Source organism: Procambarus clarkii, chromosome 2, assembly GCF_040958095.1.
Source record: "Procambarus clarkii isolate CNS0578487 chromosome 2, FALCON_Pclarkii_2.0, whole genome shotgun sequence".
Lineage (NCBI taxonomy): Eukaryota > Metazoa > Arthropoda > Malacostraca > Decapoda > Cambaridae > Procambarus > Procambarus clarkii.
In genome coordinates, this window is record NC_091151.1 from 48,603,197 (window position 1) to 48,620,773 (window position 17,577).

Sequence of the window (17,577 nt, forward strand, 5' to 3'; positions counted from 1 at the left end):
AGAATCTCTCTACAGAGTCATAGTGTAGGCAAGAGTCCCCCGGATACTGTACAGGTCGACTGTGACCTTGCCACTTGTTCCCGGTTTGGTGCCTTCTTTTGATAATTACTTACTTACTTGCCACTTATATAAGCTCAAGTGTTCCTGAAGGCAACTTTGCCATAATGTGCTGATGGTATTTTGCTGCCTGAGTGTGCCTAGAAGCACACATTACCGTATCTCAACAGCTAGATTATGCAGTATGTAATGACATGTAGATTATGTAATGTAGTGAAGCTTCTTGTAAACTAACTCCGTTATAAATGTAGTCATTCATGAAGAAAGTTTTATTTTTTTGTCTGATTTATATACGTGTGTGAATAGTTTACAAATGTTTGTCGGTAAAGGTGTTGGTAATTTTTATATTGTTAGTTAAGGTTTAATGAAAATGGGATTCAAGAATTTTTGGGGTTAGGAAGTCCTAACGGTTAATGTGGTTGTCCTTGAAGTCAAGTTTCCCTGGTTGTGTGTGTGTGTGTGTGTGTGTGTGTGTGTGTGTGTGTGTGTGTGTGTGTGTGTGTGTGTGTGTGTGTGTGTGTGTGTGTGTGTGTGTGTGTGTGAACTTTCTCTTGGCATGAGTATGTCAAGTTTGATTTGGGTGTGGCCTGGGTCACTTAACTTGATATTTTCCATGCCTGGTCACTAGCCTCACCCCCCCTTCCTCCCTCCGCGTCACTAGGAGCCAGCCACCATTAATTTAATATAATTTTGTCCCGAGGGGGTCGAGTTTATTGGGCAGCGTCACCCATTCTGTGAGTGGACGCACCGCTATAGCAGCAAGTACAACACTCCCCAATAGGAAGAAAACCCGCTGGGTTGTTCATCCTGTCACTTGTACCCAGACACAGCTGGGACTTAATAACTGTCTCAAGGTAACAGCTCCTCAAACAAGAAGATTAACATCTGGCAACCCATAAACTCTTACGTTATCTTGCGGGTGCAAAATGGGGGAATCTTTTAAGAACAGTATCTATATTTGACAAATGGTATTTTTCTAACTCAAACAATGTGGGGTTTATTATTCTACACATTTCTAATGTCTCTCAGATGTTCACATTCTCGTAGGTAGTGGTCAAGGCGGTGTCCGTCACTCTCACCACAGATTCGGCAACTCCGCTGCTGAACTGTTGTTTTCATTCCTAATCTCCAAAGATATATGTATATTACTGTTTCTCTCCCGCGGCCGCCACCTCTTCGTCTATAATGATTAGGATTGCCAGCTGCAACCATGTTGTACCAGCGTACAGATTCACTGATTTGCGCTTCTATCCTCCTTTCCTCAGTTACCTTGTCACGGTGATGTTGCCTGATAATACCTCTAATTTGCAGAAGAGTCTCGGGTACGAAGTATTCAATATAGTCTCCTTCAGCAGCCAGCACATCTGCTCGTTCATTTCCACAGATTAAAACATGGGAGGCGATCCACAGAAACTTGGCGACTCAATTCTGGTTAGTACTCAATAAAAGTATTGACTAGAAATTTAAATTTAAACTTTGCCCCGAGGGGCGAGTTTATTGGGCAGCGCCACTCATCTTGTGAGTGGACACACCGCCATAGCAGCATGTACAACACTCCCCAATAGGAAGAAAACCCGCTGGGTTGTTCATCCTGTTATTGACTAGAAGTCAAGGAGTCCGGGAAAAAGAGAGTAGGCTACAGAAAGGGAAATTGCGGGAGAGTAAAAGAGTACCTGGTGAATGTGTAAAGGAAGCTGGAAGACGGCCTAGGAAATGATAGGTCAAGTCAGATATGCTAAGAGGCTGGAGAGATACATGTCAACTGTAATGGAATAAGTACTGTACATTGAAACAACCCATGGTTCAATCTAGACGACGCCAAGGAAACAGGTACAGAAGAGAATCGGAATAGATGCAACAGAGTTGGGAACGCATAGACATAAGAGTTTCGGAAATAAATAATGAAAACTATATTTTTAGCCATAGAAAAGAAACATTCAGAAAAAATTAGACAGCGATATACGAAGGCAAATGAAAGTGGATGACTTAAGTGGATAGATTATCCAGGGTGCTCTGTAGCTGCTTGCAGAGCACCCTGGAGCCTCCCCGTCAACAGTGACCACGTGGCTAGTTGCATAGCACTTGGGACCCGACCCATTACTGCCACATTAACCACTTCATTGACACCCCCCCCCCCTCCCGTCGTGGCTGTTTATGGGCTTCCTCCCCCCCCCCCCCCCCCCCGTCACGAACTCTCATCAACACTGCTCACGTGGCTATACAGCTACCATGGTCTTCACCTAGTCAACATTGACCACGTGGCTGCCTATTCAGCTACCTGGGTCCCCATCCACACCACCCAAAATCAACACTGACCATGTGGCAATTTACGCAGCAGTTTAAGCGCCCCCCCCCCCCTTCCTCCCTCTCCCCCGGCAACCTGATCCTGGACATTCAGATCATGTATAAATAAAAAAAATTTAGAGACGTGCTTAGGTGGACAGGCAGGAAACACGACCCCCCCAAGCTAAGCCTCGTCTCCAGTCACCCATGGTGCCTCTTCGCTCTTCGGATAAGCGTAGGAGAGGCGCTGACTCACGGGAAGTCGTGACCCAGATTTGTGCTTATTCCCGCATGCCGTAGACGGTGGAGCGGAGGACAATTGTCACCAGTCGATGAATGTGTTCCTAGCTATGCTTGCTTCCCCCTCTCTGGTACCGCCTTAGCGTGCCAAAGGGAGGGTCAAGTAAGCGTGGTCAGAGTCTGGGTCAGGGAAACGTCGCTGTTGAAAGGGAGTGGGAGCTACCACTGACGAGGCAGCCAGTGTTCGCCATCCCGTACTTGGCCTCTCTCGCTGCGTCAGTAGGCGGTGTCATATGACTCTGGCAATCCTACCTAATAATAATTCTTATTGATGTTTTTGTTTCTCTATTTTTTGTTCTATCTGTCTGTGAGAACTTGGCTCACGGTGTCTAGTCTTTGTCGAGTTGTTGGGGGTAAATGAGGTTGATAATCACGGTCGAAATATGTGAAGATTGTTGATACTTGAAATGAGTGGGGAACAGCATTTTACATCTGACATTTGTTGAGCTTCACAGTCAAGCTCTATAAATATACGGCATTATTTTGTTTAACGAGGGCACGGAAATTGTCGCTTTGTCCTTAATGTATTTACCTATTAGTGTACTATTTCTAAGACAGGTAATATGAATTTAGTTGGTTAATATAAACGACTATTATTATAATCGACGGAATGTATATAAATGATTGATTTGTGTACACACAAACACACACATTCCGAACCTTGTATACCATATGTAAGGCCTATTCTGGAATATGCGCCCCCAACATGGAGCCCGTATCTTGTCAAGCACAAGACTAAGCTGGAAAAAGTTCAGAGGCATGCCACTAGGCTAGTCCCAGAACTAAGAAGCATGAATTACGAGGAAAGGCTGTATGAAATGCACCACACGACACTGGAAGACAGAAGAGTAAGGGGAGACATGATCACTACCTACAAAATTATCAGAGGAATTGACAGGGTAGTTAAGGAAAAACTGTGTAACACACGTACGCGAACATGGGGACACAGGTGGAGACAGAGTACCCAAATGAGCCACAGAGACGTTAGAAAGAACTTTTTCAGTGTCAGAGTAGTTAACAGATGGAATGCATTAGACAGTGATGTGGTCGAGACTGACTCCATACACAGTTTCAAATGTAGATATGATAGAGCCCAGTAGGCTCAGGAATTTGTACACCTGTTGATTGATAGTTGAGAGGCGGGGCCAAAGAGCCCAAGCTCAACCCATGCACGCACAATTAGATGAGTATACACACACAAACAGGTTTCCTGTCCCCGTCAAAATAATTATATGTTGCAGTTAATACATAGTTTGGGGCCTCAAGAAGGGGGGGAACAATTACCGAAGCAGTCATTAAAACAAAGTGTCGCGTTACACACACACTTGTCAGAAAGCAAAGTGGGCTTGTGTGTGTAAATTTGTAAGACTTGAGTTATGATGGTGAGCGTGGCTGGGGTTGTGGTGGTGAGCGTGGCTGGGGTTGTGGTGGTGAGCGTGGCTGGGGTTGTGGTGGTGAGCGTGGCTGGGGTGACCACAGTTGAGAGGCGGGACCCAAGAGCCAGAGGTCAACCTCCGCAAGCACAACTAGATGAGTACACACGCTTGATGAGGCACCCAGGTCTGGGGCCTGTGTCCTATTGTGTATATTGTGATCTATATCGTCTGTTTAACTCTGAGGCTTTTAATTTATATTTATTTTTCCTCCGACGTTCTCGCTGCCTCTTTGTTTGTTTGTTCCCCTCTTATTTTGTCTCCCTCATTTTCTTTTTCCTTTCACCTCTTCCCCCTCCCTCACTCACCACCCATCCATCCATCCCTTTTTTTTTTTTCCAAGGAGTCACGGGCAGCAAGCCAAAACACACACACACACACACACACACACACACACACACACACACACACACGGGGTAGGATCGTTTAACACGGGTGTTACACGAACAAGGGAACACCGGTGGAAGCTGAGTACCCAAATGAGCCACAGACACATTAGAAAGAACATTTTCAGTGTCAGAATAGTTAGTAAGTTAGTAAATAGTTAGCACTAGGAAGTGATGTGGTGGAGATCTATCTCCATACACAGCTTCAAATGTAAATATGATGGCGCTCGAGAAGCACAGGAATCTGTACACCAGAAGATTGATCTTCTAATCAATCAAGGTTGAGAGGCGGGACCAAAGAGCCAAAGCTCAAACACAACTAGGTTAGTACACGTAGTGGTATGCGACTCTCAAGTCGAGCACCCACACCTTTCTAAATATATGAAAATTTAGTTTAGGACAAAACCCCTAGCCTAACCTTAAGTACTAAATTACATAAATTATATCTTCTCCTAATTATAATATTAAATGATATTAAAGTTCGAAATCATTATAATGGTATTAAGTGTTAAGTTCGAAAAAATGGTGCTTTTTGTCATGTTTTCAATTTAACCAACTGAGGGAAGGCGTTTTGTCTGGACCCGATGAAAATTGCACCTAAAGAAGGCTAAAGAATTCCTCGTGTCGATGCTTGTATATGCGAAACTGATGAGAAAAATGCCGAAAATTATTACAGGGTGATTTAGGCAAAGTACACAAATGATACAAAAGTGGCTAAATTAAGTAAAGGATACTATTTGTGGGAAAGTGGCTACTAGAATTCAAACCAGGTAAGTGGCGGGTGTAATTACAATGTTGTTGCTTTAGATTCAGCTACTGGGAACAAAAACTTCCAAGTAGCACGGGCTATGGTGAACCCGTCGTACTCACCTGGCACAGGAGATGTACTGCGATGGTGTAATTACAAGAGCAGAGGAATAGAAGTGTAAGTGGTGACATTACTGATGTACTGTATAGACATAAATGGAAGGTTATGACACGGGGGATAATTATAAGGTTCTAAGTATGTCAACACAATATAGAATACCAAACAAATTATATAAATTGGATAAGTTTATGATCTATTAAAAATTAATTTGTAAAAATCAGCAAGAATAATGGTGGGGAGGGGGGAGATCTTTGGCAAACCGCCTGCTTCTTGTCCCCCGTTGAGCCCACTAGGTAGATAGTGGCCTTCAAGTAAATTGAGATAAATACCGTGATAGCTGTGTGAGATCTCTTGTTGTTAATAGTGATGGTGGCTTGTGTAAAATGGTGATGGTAGTTGGTGATAATGGAGGTGGGGAGGAGTGAAGCAGCAAGCTAGAGAACGGCTGTTAGTAAGGACTTTGTTATTATTATTATTATTATTATTATTATTTTCTACCACAGACGTGGCCACACATTTACAATGCTAACCAGCATATATACATTTTCTTCTGTCCTCCATGGACAGGGTTAGAGATGTGTTAAACATATAGTTCAAGGGTTTATTGAACAATCAACCACAGAAGGTGATTCGGTGCTTTTAAAATGCTAAGCTAACCTACATACTTAAATACATAGTGAGGACTGGTTGTCAGGATCCAGGGGTGTCAGCTGACCGCACGCCTTTCTACACCAAGTCAGCGAGGGATCATAGCCAGTCTGTTGTCAGCACTGAGGCCACTGTGTATGCTGGCGCTCTCAACACTCACTCATCATAGGCAACCTGTCACATCAACTGCCACCATCATTGCTCTCGATCATTTACTATAACTACCATCCTTGACTGCCTAATAAATTCTTCTTCCAGCGACGTGAGGTGCAATTCACTCAGCCTTTCATCGTAACTCATGCCTCTTCGTTCTGCTTCTCCCTCTCTCTCTCCTTTCCATTTCACCCACTAAATATATTTAACTAATATTTCCTTTGCTGAATTTATCTGTTCGTCAATATCTGTTACGCAGTCGTTCACAAAAGTTGATGCTTTGGCGTCGGCATCAGTACCAGTTTGAATCACTGCAGGAGTGAGTGCCCGCAAGCAAAGCTTTCACTGGACACTTCATGTTTTTGTTGCTGACTGCCCAGTGCCCGTCCTTCCTTCTCCTCTCCTGCAATTCTTGCAGGAACACCTGTTGCTGTGGGGGGGGGGGGGGGCGGGGAGAGATTGAGTGAGCAGGAGTGTGAGAGCTTATTAGATCAGGTGGGAAAGTACTCACCTTGTGTTGCAGAGTTGAGTGTTCCAAATTACCATTCGACTCATTAAGTAATGGTAATATCTTGTCACAGACATAATAACATAGGATAAAAACTCTCACTTGTGTATTTGTGAAATTTACATAAAGAATTTACACCAAGTCTTTCACACTCTACAGAGTGCTTTGTCAAGGATTGAGGTTATAACGAGACTTACATCTCAATGTCTAAAATGTTGGATTTAAATATTGAAATGTAAGTCTCGTCCTAAAGACACACTCAGACCTTGACACAGCATTCAGGAGAGTGCAAAAGACTTGGTGTAAATTCTCTACATAAATTTAACAAATACACAAGTGTGGGTTTTTATCCTATTCAACTCATTAGTAGTTTAATGTGAAGAATAAGTTCTCTCTTCCTAGGTTTTATCATATTTAAATTTTAAACTATATGTTAGCTATTTTCTATGCTACTTCATTTTTAAATATCTTCTTCATTAGCCTAATTCTTCTATTATTTTTTTTTTTTTTTTTTTTTTTTTGAGATGTATACAAGAGTTGTTACATTCTTGTACAGCCACTAGTACGCGTAGCGTTTCGGGCAGGTCCCTGGAATACGATCCCCTGCCGCGAAGAATCGTTTTTTCATCCAAGTACACATTTTACTGTTGCGTTAAACAGAGGCTACAGTTAAGGAATTGCGCCCAGTAAATCCTCCCCGGCCAGGATACGAACCCATGACATAGCGCTCGCGGAACGCCAGGCGAGTGTCTTACCACTACACCACGGAGACTGTCTTATTATCGTGCATTATGGATTATCGTGCACTGTGGTATATTACCTTAGTCCTGTACACTTTAAGTCTCTCTAAGCGACTTGTAGGCCTAGTATTTCCTGATGATTTATGGTGGTTTCTCTATACATACAGTCTTGATGTCCACTGTTGTCTCAAGCCTTAGATAATCAGAGGGAGAGGCTGTCAGGCAGAGACGGTGGGGGGTGGGGGGGGAGTCATATAAGAATGTGTGTGTGTGTGGTGTATGGACAAGTGACAGTGAGGAATTACCTGCTTGATGTTCTGGGAGTTCTTCTACTCCCCATGCTCGGCCCAAGGCCAGGCTTGAGTCGGTCTTAGCTCACTTTCACCAAAAAAAATGAGTGTTAAGGCAATTGTGTTTACTCAGTTAATTTGCCTTGAGGTGGCTTCAGGGACCATCACCACCCCAGAAGCAAAGTCTCTTGTGTATGCTTCTTTATGACAGCCTGATTAATGAGGCTGTTGGTACTTGCTGCTCCAAGTTCAACATAGGCTCTGTAGCCTGGCCAATCAGTGAAACTGAAGCAACATGTAGTGATCTGAAGACAACAAAGACATTTATATTTTTTGGACATTCAGCATAATACTGTAATCTAAAGTTGTAATTTTTATAAAAGTTAAAGTGAATAATGTACTGTATAATTATTGTTCCAGATGCAGAGTATTTTGTATCACAATAGCAGTGGCACGGAAGCCTTTACGGGTGCACTTAAACAACGCGAGGTTCACCGAGCCATTACCCTGCACCCGATTAAAAACCACACTCATCTTTATCGACTCCATTCTTATATTCAGGTATGTAGTTGTGCCCATCCTAGACAGTTTTGTTGTCATATTCAGATTGCTTTTTTGGGTGGTGGTGGTGGGAGGGAGGAATAGCTCTGTATAAATAGGCATGACCTGATGACCATGAGGGCACTAATAGCTAACCCATAGTCTGGCCATGGCTTTTCTTAGTTCGTATTCACGATCTACCAGGTTGTCTTGTGCAGACAGAATGGCTTTGGGTCACCGACATAGTGCTGTGGTGTATACGCCACTGCCAGCTAAGTTAAGCACTATTGAGTCTTGTCCAGTAACTAGATGGGTGTCATGGATAACCTTAAATATCAGAATGTACTGGGGGAAAGAAAGGCCAGTCCACTTGTGCAATTATTATGTTTAAGTGAGAAATTATTACATCCATCTTAACTTGTCTTCTATAAGTTGCTTTCATATTCAAATATTGTACTGCAAAATGACAGCATGTAAAGCCATGTACAGGTACATGCTGTCAGAATGTTGAGAATTCCAGATACTGTACTGTACATGGGACCTGGATATAGGCGACTTGACTGCACAGTATTATGTTGTACAGTATATCACTTACACTAAAGAAGTACAATATTTCATTACATGCTTTATTGAGTAAATTATAGTACTCTTTGGCCTATATAAAATAACCTATTACTTTTGCCATTTGAAGAGCCTGAAATGTTATCTACATGTCTTCATTTCTCAGGGTTTAAACATACGATCGAGTGAGGCAGAGATAGTACGTCTCATCCGTGAACTGGCAAAAACCAGTGAAGAGGCAGGACTACCAATGCCCTGTCTCAATGAACCAGCCTCTGGAGTCTTCCTTGATCATTTGGGTAATGTTGCTGCAATATTTAATGTGTACTGGGTATAATTCTTGCAATAAGAGAGGTTTCCATCAATATACAGTACAGTACCTGCTGTGTAATGGTGCAACTGAGATGTATGATGAGAAATTTAGCCATAAAAGAACTTTGTAATTATTTACCTATAGAATCTATGTGATCTCTGATGCATTGTTTCTCCTAACTCTGGGTCAAGTATATTACTCCATATCTTTCATTTGTCTCCCTATTGCCTCACAAAAACTTTTTAAAATTCAATTGGGTATTTTTGCAACTTAATATGCACTACATATCTTAAATAAATCAATATAATTTTTTTCTGTTATCTCATTTCGTATTCATCATTTTAGACAACAGGCTGGAGGAATATAGGAGAGTAATGTAGGGAAGAATGCTAAAGATACTCAAACAGGCATAAAGATAAACAACCAGATGTTTAGACTATTCAAAACTCTTTTATTCATCAACTCATTGATAAGGGAGAAGGTCCAACTCCCTTGTAATCAGTGTTGGATTTATAAGCCATAATTTCTAATTTGGTTGTTGTTTAGTTATTTGTTTGCAAGTTGCTAACCTATTATTTCTTTTCACTAGGCACAGATGCAAGTCTACAAAAGTGGATGGCAGGCTCTGAAGAGGAAGTATTGCATTGGGACTTTGTGAGCAAGGCAGCTTACCAACCAGGCAATGCCAATCCACGACATAAACCCACTTCTGGTATGACTGAGGGATTGGCTGATGCAATACGAGATGTGATGGAAATTATTAACAGGTAATATTTACTTATGTTTAGGGGTCTCTTAGATCCAGGTTCACAATAGTTATGCACATACGTACCATTAAAATATTGTACAGTTATAATATTTTTTCTGAATCTGTTTGTACAAAACGAATATTGATAACTATAAACTTACATTTTGATTTAGATGAATAAATTTAATATTTCACAAATATTTTCCAGGCCTGTATCCTAGAGGTAAGCAGTATAACCTTAGTTTACACTATTAGCCATTGGTGTATCACAATAAACTCTGCATGATGTTTGATTTTTCCTGCACTATTAAGTGAAGAGCTTCATGTAACTTACACTTACAATGGGCATTACCATTGGCACATCTCGGTGCCGCTGCATCTTCATAGTCAAAGGTTGGCACAAGACTTGGCATACAGCATTTCTTTCTCATTCTCTCAGTTTCAGGTAGGCATTTTCAATGATACTTCTTGCCTTATGACATTTTTTGCATACTGTACACATCTTTCCTTCTGAATAAGACCTACAAAGCTTCAAACATAAATTATGGTGAAAAACACTGTACATAAAAGAAGTTTTTGCCTAGCATGGTTCTCGGCGTCACTTGTCAGGGCTGCACCACGGGGCTGTCTGATGCACTTGTGCTGTTGGTTTCTTATATAAACAATTAGATGTTGACTGGTTCATCAGCAATAATAATACAGATTCATTTGAATGGCCCATTCTAGAAAATGAAATATATGGGAATTAACTGATTTGGATGGATATTCAAATCCTCCTTATATGAGCATTAATATTGTGGTTCAGGTGTAGTATATGGAAATTCTGTATAGTACAGTACTACTATGAAAACAAAATTATGAGAGAATCTGTGTCTGAGATAACTTACTTTTGTGGTGAACGCTAAGTCAGCTTAGAACATTGATCTTGGGATGCAGCGTGTTGAAGTTGACACTGCTTTCTGACAACTTCTTGATGTTTACTTGTTTTATATGTATGTATGTATGTATGTATGTATGTATGTATGTATGTAAGTAAACAAACATCAAGAAGTTGTCAGAAAGCAGTGTCAACTTCAACACGCTGCATCCCAAGATCAATGTTCCAAGCTGACTTAGCGTTCACCACAAAAGTAAGTTATCTCAGACACAGATTCTCTCATAATTTTGTTTTCAAAGTAGTACTGTACTATACAGAATTTCTATATAGTGCACCTGAACCACAACATTAATGCTCATATAAGGAGGATTTGAATATCCATCCAAATAGGTTAATTCCCATATATTTCATTTTCTAGAATGGACCATTCAAATGACTCTATTATATATTTAACAAATATATGGCATTATGACTGTTTTATATACAGTATTGCATTGAAAACTTTTAAATGCCTAAAAAGACACCTTAAATAAATGGTAGTAAACATTGTATCTTGGAAGATATAGCAGTAGTTCATTGTTTTCCTTTCATTGTGAATCATATCTGGACCTATTACAGGATATTATTATAAATGTTTTTAATCTTACATAAATTCATAAAAATGCTTGATTCTTTTAAGTTACTTCACTCTAGAATAAGAAATAACACGGTCTTTTACTGGTATAAATGTAGAATTCAATAAATATTAAAAGATACACATCATTACCAAACATGTTTCTACAATGAATTTAATTGAATCTTTTGAGTTAAAAAGTTATCAAGCAAACTTGTAAGCAAATTTAAAGTACTGTACATGTACTTTAAGCTTAAACACACAGTTTAAGTCTTGGCACTTTTCCAGTCATCCAGCAATGATTGGGTGGATTACTCAAATTGCAGAGAGATGATTTCTCACAGTACAGGTTCCTTACAAGTCATGGCTGGTGTATGCTTACATAAACCATTCCTAGATGGCTCTGGGGATCATCTGCCATATTGGAAAGAAAAAATCCTGAGAGCCCTAGATTCCTTTCAGGGCCTTAGAAAGAATGTGACACCATGGCTGGCACATTACCTTCCAACCAGTAACTGCAGCATGACCACACTAGAGACCATTGAAAGATACTGTAAAAAATTGCAAAACTTTGCAGGTGCTGGAAGATCTTAGTGATGAAGAGGAATATATTGCCAATACTATAGTTATCTTGAATAAAATCCATATCAGCACACTCGGGTCACAGCCGAGTAATTTCTAGGGGGGGGGGTTACCTTCAAAGATTGTTTATACAATACAGTAATAGAAACTGGTTTTATATGCAATAATAAGCACAGGTGCCTTTGCTATCTACCTACCTTTTGTTAGTTATACCCCCTCCCCGCTCAGCTCGTTGTCGCCGTGTGGGGGCTTAGTGGGCGGCTGCCGGAGTGTGATGCTCCTTGGGACAGTCCTCTGTCCTTTTCTAGCCTTGTGCTCCTGCTGCCGTCCTCTCCAATTCTGCTGAGCATCTTTTCCTTTTCCTTCTGTTTCGTTTTTCTCCCCCCTCTTCTCCTATCTGCTTGCCGTTTCCTACCGACCTTTTGCTCGTTCTGGTTCTTCCCTTGGACTTCTTCTATTTTGCCGCCCGGGTGCTTGAGGAGGCATACTCATGCACCCGTAGAACTGCAGTACCCGACGTCGAGAGCGAGGGGAACCTTTTATTGTCAATCCCCACTTCGTCACTGAACCCGATCTCGACGGACTGTCGGTTTCTTAAGGTGGCGTTTGTGGGGCGTATACTCGCGACGCACCCCTAGGAGGCCCCGACAAGATCGGCGATTGCTTCTTGTTGGGTGTCCTGCCTCTAATTGTGGCTCCATGGTGGGTGTGGGGGCGCATTCGTGAGTGAATCCTTTCTTTCGTCAAGATGATTACCCCTGCTTCGGCTTCTTCTGGTTTACCTTCTCAGGCTCGTGGGGTGGGCGACCAAGCCCCCGAGTCGGTCCGTATTGGAAGACCGGGCTCTGTAGCCTCCGCTGCATTGGGCCCCGACCTTGCTCCTCCTTTGGCCTCTCTGACTCCTTCCTCTGGCTCCCCTCCCTCCTCTGTGGTTGGGTCGAGCCCCAAGCCCCCAGTGGTGACTACCTCGTCCCCTGGCGCGGCTCCTTCTCTAGTTGTAACTACTGCGCCTTTTAACCCCTCTCTCTCTGGGGGTTCTCACCGCCGTCCTCGTCACGGCCGCCCTCGCTCGTTTCCTTCCAGTTCTGCTACCTATCAAGCCTTGTTTGGTCCCGCTTCGTGGGCCAAATATTTTGATCTCCTCCCTCTTGATTCTGCGCCTCCTGACGATTTCTCCCTCCATCGACATCTCATTGATTCCGTGGATGCCTCCATTACTTTCAACCCCACTCGTCTCGGTACACGTGTCGTTGCTGCTCCTTCTCAGGATGCTGCTTCCCGCTTGGCTGCCTTATCCTGCCTTGGCGAGACCCCCGTTCGGGTCTCGAAAAACGTTCAGTTGAATGCCAGTGTTGGCACTATTTTGCTCCCGCCCCATGTTGCGACCGGTGTTCGGGACCTGCGCGACTGCCACGACGATATTCGACATATCCTCACTGCCCAAGGCCACTCTATTCTCCAGGTGGACACGTTTACTCGTCCCCCTCGTGGTAGTCGCCGTCAACCCCTCCGGGTTGTGAAGATTACCTTTGATGGTAGGACCCTTCCACCCTCTGTCATTCTTGCTGGTGCCAGGTGCTCTGTCCAGGAGTACATTCCTTCTCCTCGGCTCTGCAACAAGTGCTGGAGGTTTGGGCATGGTGCCCTCCGCTGCTCCGGGACTGTCTCTCTCTGTCCTTTGTGTGGTGGCGAAGGTCACTCTAAGTCGGAGTGCACTTCTCCCCAGGCTCGTTGCCTCAACTGCGGTGAGGCCCACCCTACCTTCTCCCGTGCGTGTGTCCATTACAAGCTTGAGGCAGCCGTCCTCAACTTGAAGCACCGGGAGCGTTTATCTTTTCCTGAGGCGAGGCGCCAGGTTCGCCGGCTCCCGCCTTATGCTAATGTCTCTTATGCTCGCGTGTTGCGCTCTTCCTCTCCTCGTCCTTCCCGCCTTCCTCAGACTCGCAACCGTTTCCGGGCCTTGGACCCTGATGCGCCCACTGCCCCCTCCTCTGTCCCTTTGGGTTCTCTCCCGACGGATCCTCCTCCTGGTCCTCTGTCTGGGGTTCCCCTTCCTTCTACCCGGTCTGTCGTGTCTTCTGTGTCTTCTTCCTCGTCCCCCTCCGATCCTCCTTCCCATCCTCTTCCTCCATCTATCGGCTCTCCCCGCCGCCTGTCGGTGCGGGCGGATGTCCATCGCTCTCCTAACGGCCGTCGTGTGTGCTCTCGTTCGGCTTCTCCTGTTGAGACACTGGAATCCGTTGCCCGGTACGTAGTTGCTGGGACACCGGTCTCTTTAAGTCAGAAGCGTAAGCCTGGCTCCTCTCCTTCCTCTTCCCCGGCGGGTAAGAAGGCTTCGCTTTCTTCCTCAGCTCCTCCTTCTGGCTCTGTTGCTCCTTCCCCTTCCGTTTCAGTGCTTGCGCCCCCTGTTCCTGCTATGGAGGTTTCTTTGGCCCCTGCTTCCCTTTCGGTTGCTGCTCTTGCTGGGGTGCGCTCCTCTCTTTCTACTCCCCCTCTTCCTGCTGCTGTCCTTGACTGCTCCTCTCCGTTGTCTCCTCCTCCTCCTCCTCCTCCCTCCTCCTCCGGACCCTGCCCGCCCACCTCTGATCTGTTCTCCCGTTTCCTTCCCTCCGTCTTTGCTCAGTTTACCCATGCCCCCTAACCCTGACTTTGCTGACCCTGGTCCCGACCCTGATATTCTTTAACGTGCTCTGTTGGTCTTTCGCCTTTGTTTCTTCCTTGTTCTCTGTTTTTGTCCTTTCTCTTCTCGTCGTTGTCCATTCTTCAATGGAACGTTCGAGGTTATTACGCCAATTTCCTCGAACTCCAACTTCTGGTTTCGCGGTTTTCGCCCCTTTGTGTCTGTCTCCAGGAGCCAATGCTTGGTGCTCGTCCTGGTCGTTTTCGTGGCTATTCCTTTCTCTCCCCCCCCCCAGCCATTGCTGGGGCTTCTAATTCTTCTGCTCTCTTGATTCGGGCTGATGTTCCCTTTGTTCCTTTACTTTTTCCTTCGCCTCTCCATTGTTCTGCTGCTCGTATCTTTGTGGGGAAATGGTACACAGTTTGTTCCATTTATCTCCCCCCGAGTGTCCCGCTCTCTCTTCCTGATTTGAAACACCTCCTAGACTCCTTGCCGGAGCCTGTGCTCCTGCTGGGTGACTTCAATTGTCGTCATTCTCTTTGGGGTGACGTTCTGACGAATACCCGGGGTCGCCTCCTTGAGCCGTTTCTCCTCTCTTCTTCCCTGTCTCTTCTGAATTCTGGTGAGCCCACTCATTTGGACTCTCGAACTCGCACCCTTTCTTGTCTTGATCTTTCTCTCTGCTCTTCTTCTCTTTACTTAGATTTCACGTGGCAGGTTCTTGATGACCTCCATGGAAGTGATCATTTCCCCATCCTTGTTTCCTTTTTCTCTTTTCGCCCTTCCCTCTCTTTCCCTAGGTGGCAGTTTGCTAAGGCGGACTGGACCCTATTTTCCCTCAGTGCTACTCTCTCTGACCTCTCCCTTCTGCCCCTCTCTCGCGCTCTCCTCCTTTTTCATGACACTGTCTTCGACGCTGCCCTCCGCTCTATTCCTCGCTCTTCCTCTCGGGGTCCACGGAAGTGCGTTCCCTGGTGGAATGCGGACTGTGCTCGGGCTGTCCGCTGTAAGCGTGCAGCCTGGAAGAAGCACCGCCGTAGGCAGACGACCGATTCTTTTCTTTTCTTTCGGAAAGCGAGTGCGGTGGCCCGTAGGGCCATCCGTACGGCTAAACGTGAATGTTGGGCATCTTATGTCTCAACAATTACGTCCGAAACCCCTCTGGCCCAGATCTGGAAGCGTGTCCGCAAGATAGCGGGTAAGTTCGTTCCCGATGTTTCACCGGTCCTTCACCTCCATGGTACTCTTGTGGCGGACCCGTTGCAGGTCGCTTCCGAACTGGGTTCCCACTTTTCTTCTGTTAGCTCTGGTCTTCATCTTCCCCAATCTTTCCTTCTTCGTAAACCTGTCCTTGAGTCTCGTCCTTTAGATTTCTGCACTCATCTTCAGCTTCCCTATAATGATCCCTTCTCTCTCTCTGAACTTCGTTCTGCCCTGGCCCTCTGCGGTTCTACGGCGGCGGGCTCCGATGGTATTCATTATGAGATGCTTCGCCATCTCCCTCCGAGCACGTCTCAGTATTTACTGAGTCTGTATAATCGGATCTGGGAGTCGTCGTCAGTCCCTGAGGACTGGCTCGATGCCGTTGTCCTCCCTGTTCGCAAACCGGGGTCTCTGGGTACTTCCCCTAAGGACTTTCGCCCTATTGCTCTCACAAGTTGTGTCTGCAAACTTTTTGAACGTATGGTTAACGTTCGTCTGATGTGGTTCCTGGAACACCATCACCTCCTCTCCCCTTCTCAATTTGGTTTCCGCAAGTGCCGCAGCACGACAGATGTCCTGGTGAACTTGGAGGTCTATATTCGTACTGCTTTTGCTGCGAAGACCTCCGTTGTTGCCGTCCTTTTTGACCTAGAAAAGGCTTACGACACCACTTGGCGTTATCATATCCTATCTCAACTTCATTCTTTTGGCCTTCGTGGTCATCTCCCTCTCTTTCTCCGCAGCTTCCTCTCTCGTCGTTCCTTTCGGGTGCGCCTTGGTACCGCTCTGTCTCCCTCTTTTCAGCAATACGAAGGTGTGCCCCAGGGTAGTGTTCTGAGCACTACTCTTTTTCTGGTTGCCCTCAATGGTCTTCTTTCCTCTCTTCCTTCTGGTGTCTTCTCCGCTCTCTATGTCGATGATCTTACCCTTTGTTGTCAGGGTGATGATTCGCCTCTCCTTCAACGCCGGCTTCAACTTGCAATTGATGCCGTGTCGTCTTGGGCCACAGGTCATGGCTTCAAGTTCTCTACTTCTAAGACTTGTGCCATGACTTTTACGCGGAAACGGGTTGTTCTTCGTCCCTCTTTGTCACTTTATGGTCATCCCCTTGAATACAAAGATTCCGCGAAGCTTTTGGGGTTATTCCTTGACACTCGTTTGTCTTGGTCTCCCCATATCTCTTACCTCCGTGTTGAGTGCTCTAAGGCCCTTACCCTCCTTCGGGTCTTGTCCCATACTTCTTGGGGGGCAGATAGGCGCACTCTCCTTGCTTTACATTCCTCTCTCGTCCTGTCTAAGCTCGATTATGGTTGCCCTGCTTACTCGTCTGCTTCTCCTTCTACTCTTCGCCGTCTTGATGCTTTGCACCATACTGGGTTGCGCCTCAGTTCTGGTGCCTTTCGTTCGACTCCCGTCCTTAGCTTGTATGTTGACACTGGCTTCCTGTCTCTCCAGGACCGCCGTGATCGCTACTGTCTTCGCTATCTTGCGCGGTCCTTGCAACATCCTTCCTCTCGCCTCTGTCGTGCTTTAACTTTTACCCCTCCTGCGGTTCCTGTTCCTCTTCACCACCTCCCTCTTTCTGTCCGGTTATCTCGCCTCCAGGATTCTCTCTCCGTTCGTATTTCTGATGTTTCTCCTCGTGTTGTTCCTTCTTTGCCCCCGTGGAGGGTCCCTCTTCCGCGGTTTTGTACATCCTTGACTCGTATCACTAAAGCTTTTACCCCTCCTACGGTTCTAAAACGCCTTTTCCTCGAGCACTTTTCTTCTCACTCCCGCTCCGTTTCTGTCTTCACCGATGGGTCTAAGTCAGCGGACGGTGTTGGCTACTCTGTTGTTTTTCCTGATCGCACT

At 45.0% G+C, this 17,577-nt stretch overlaps 1 protein-coding gene across 2 annotated transcripts in view; it reads left to right on the forward strand.

Moving 5' to 3' along the window:
- Chsy (Chondroitin sulfate synthase) overlaps positions 1-17,577 on the forward strand; it is a 43,573-nt gene that overhangs the window by 14,097 nt on the left and 11,899 nt on the right. For both annotated transcript variants that reach the window (XM_069325601.1, XM_069325608.1), the window contains exons 3-5: positions 8,087-8,227; positions 8,934-9,066; positions 9,670-9,847. In XM_069325601.1, coding sequence (XP_069181702.1) covers positions 8,087-8,227; positions 8,934-9,066; positions 9,670-9,847 — 452 coding nt within the window. The remainder of the gene's footprint in view (positions 1-8,086; positions 8,228-8,933; positions 9,067-9,669; positions 9,848-17,577) is intronic.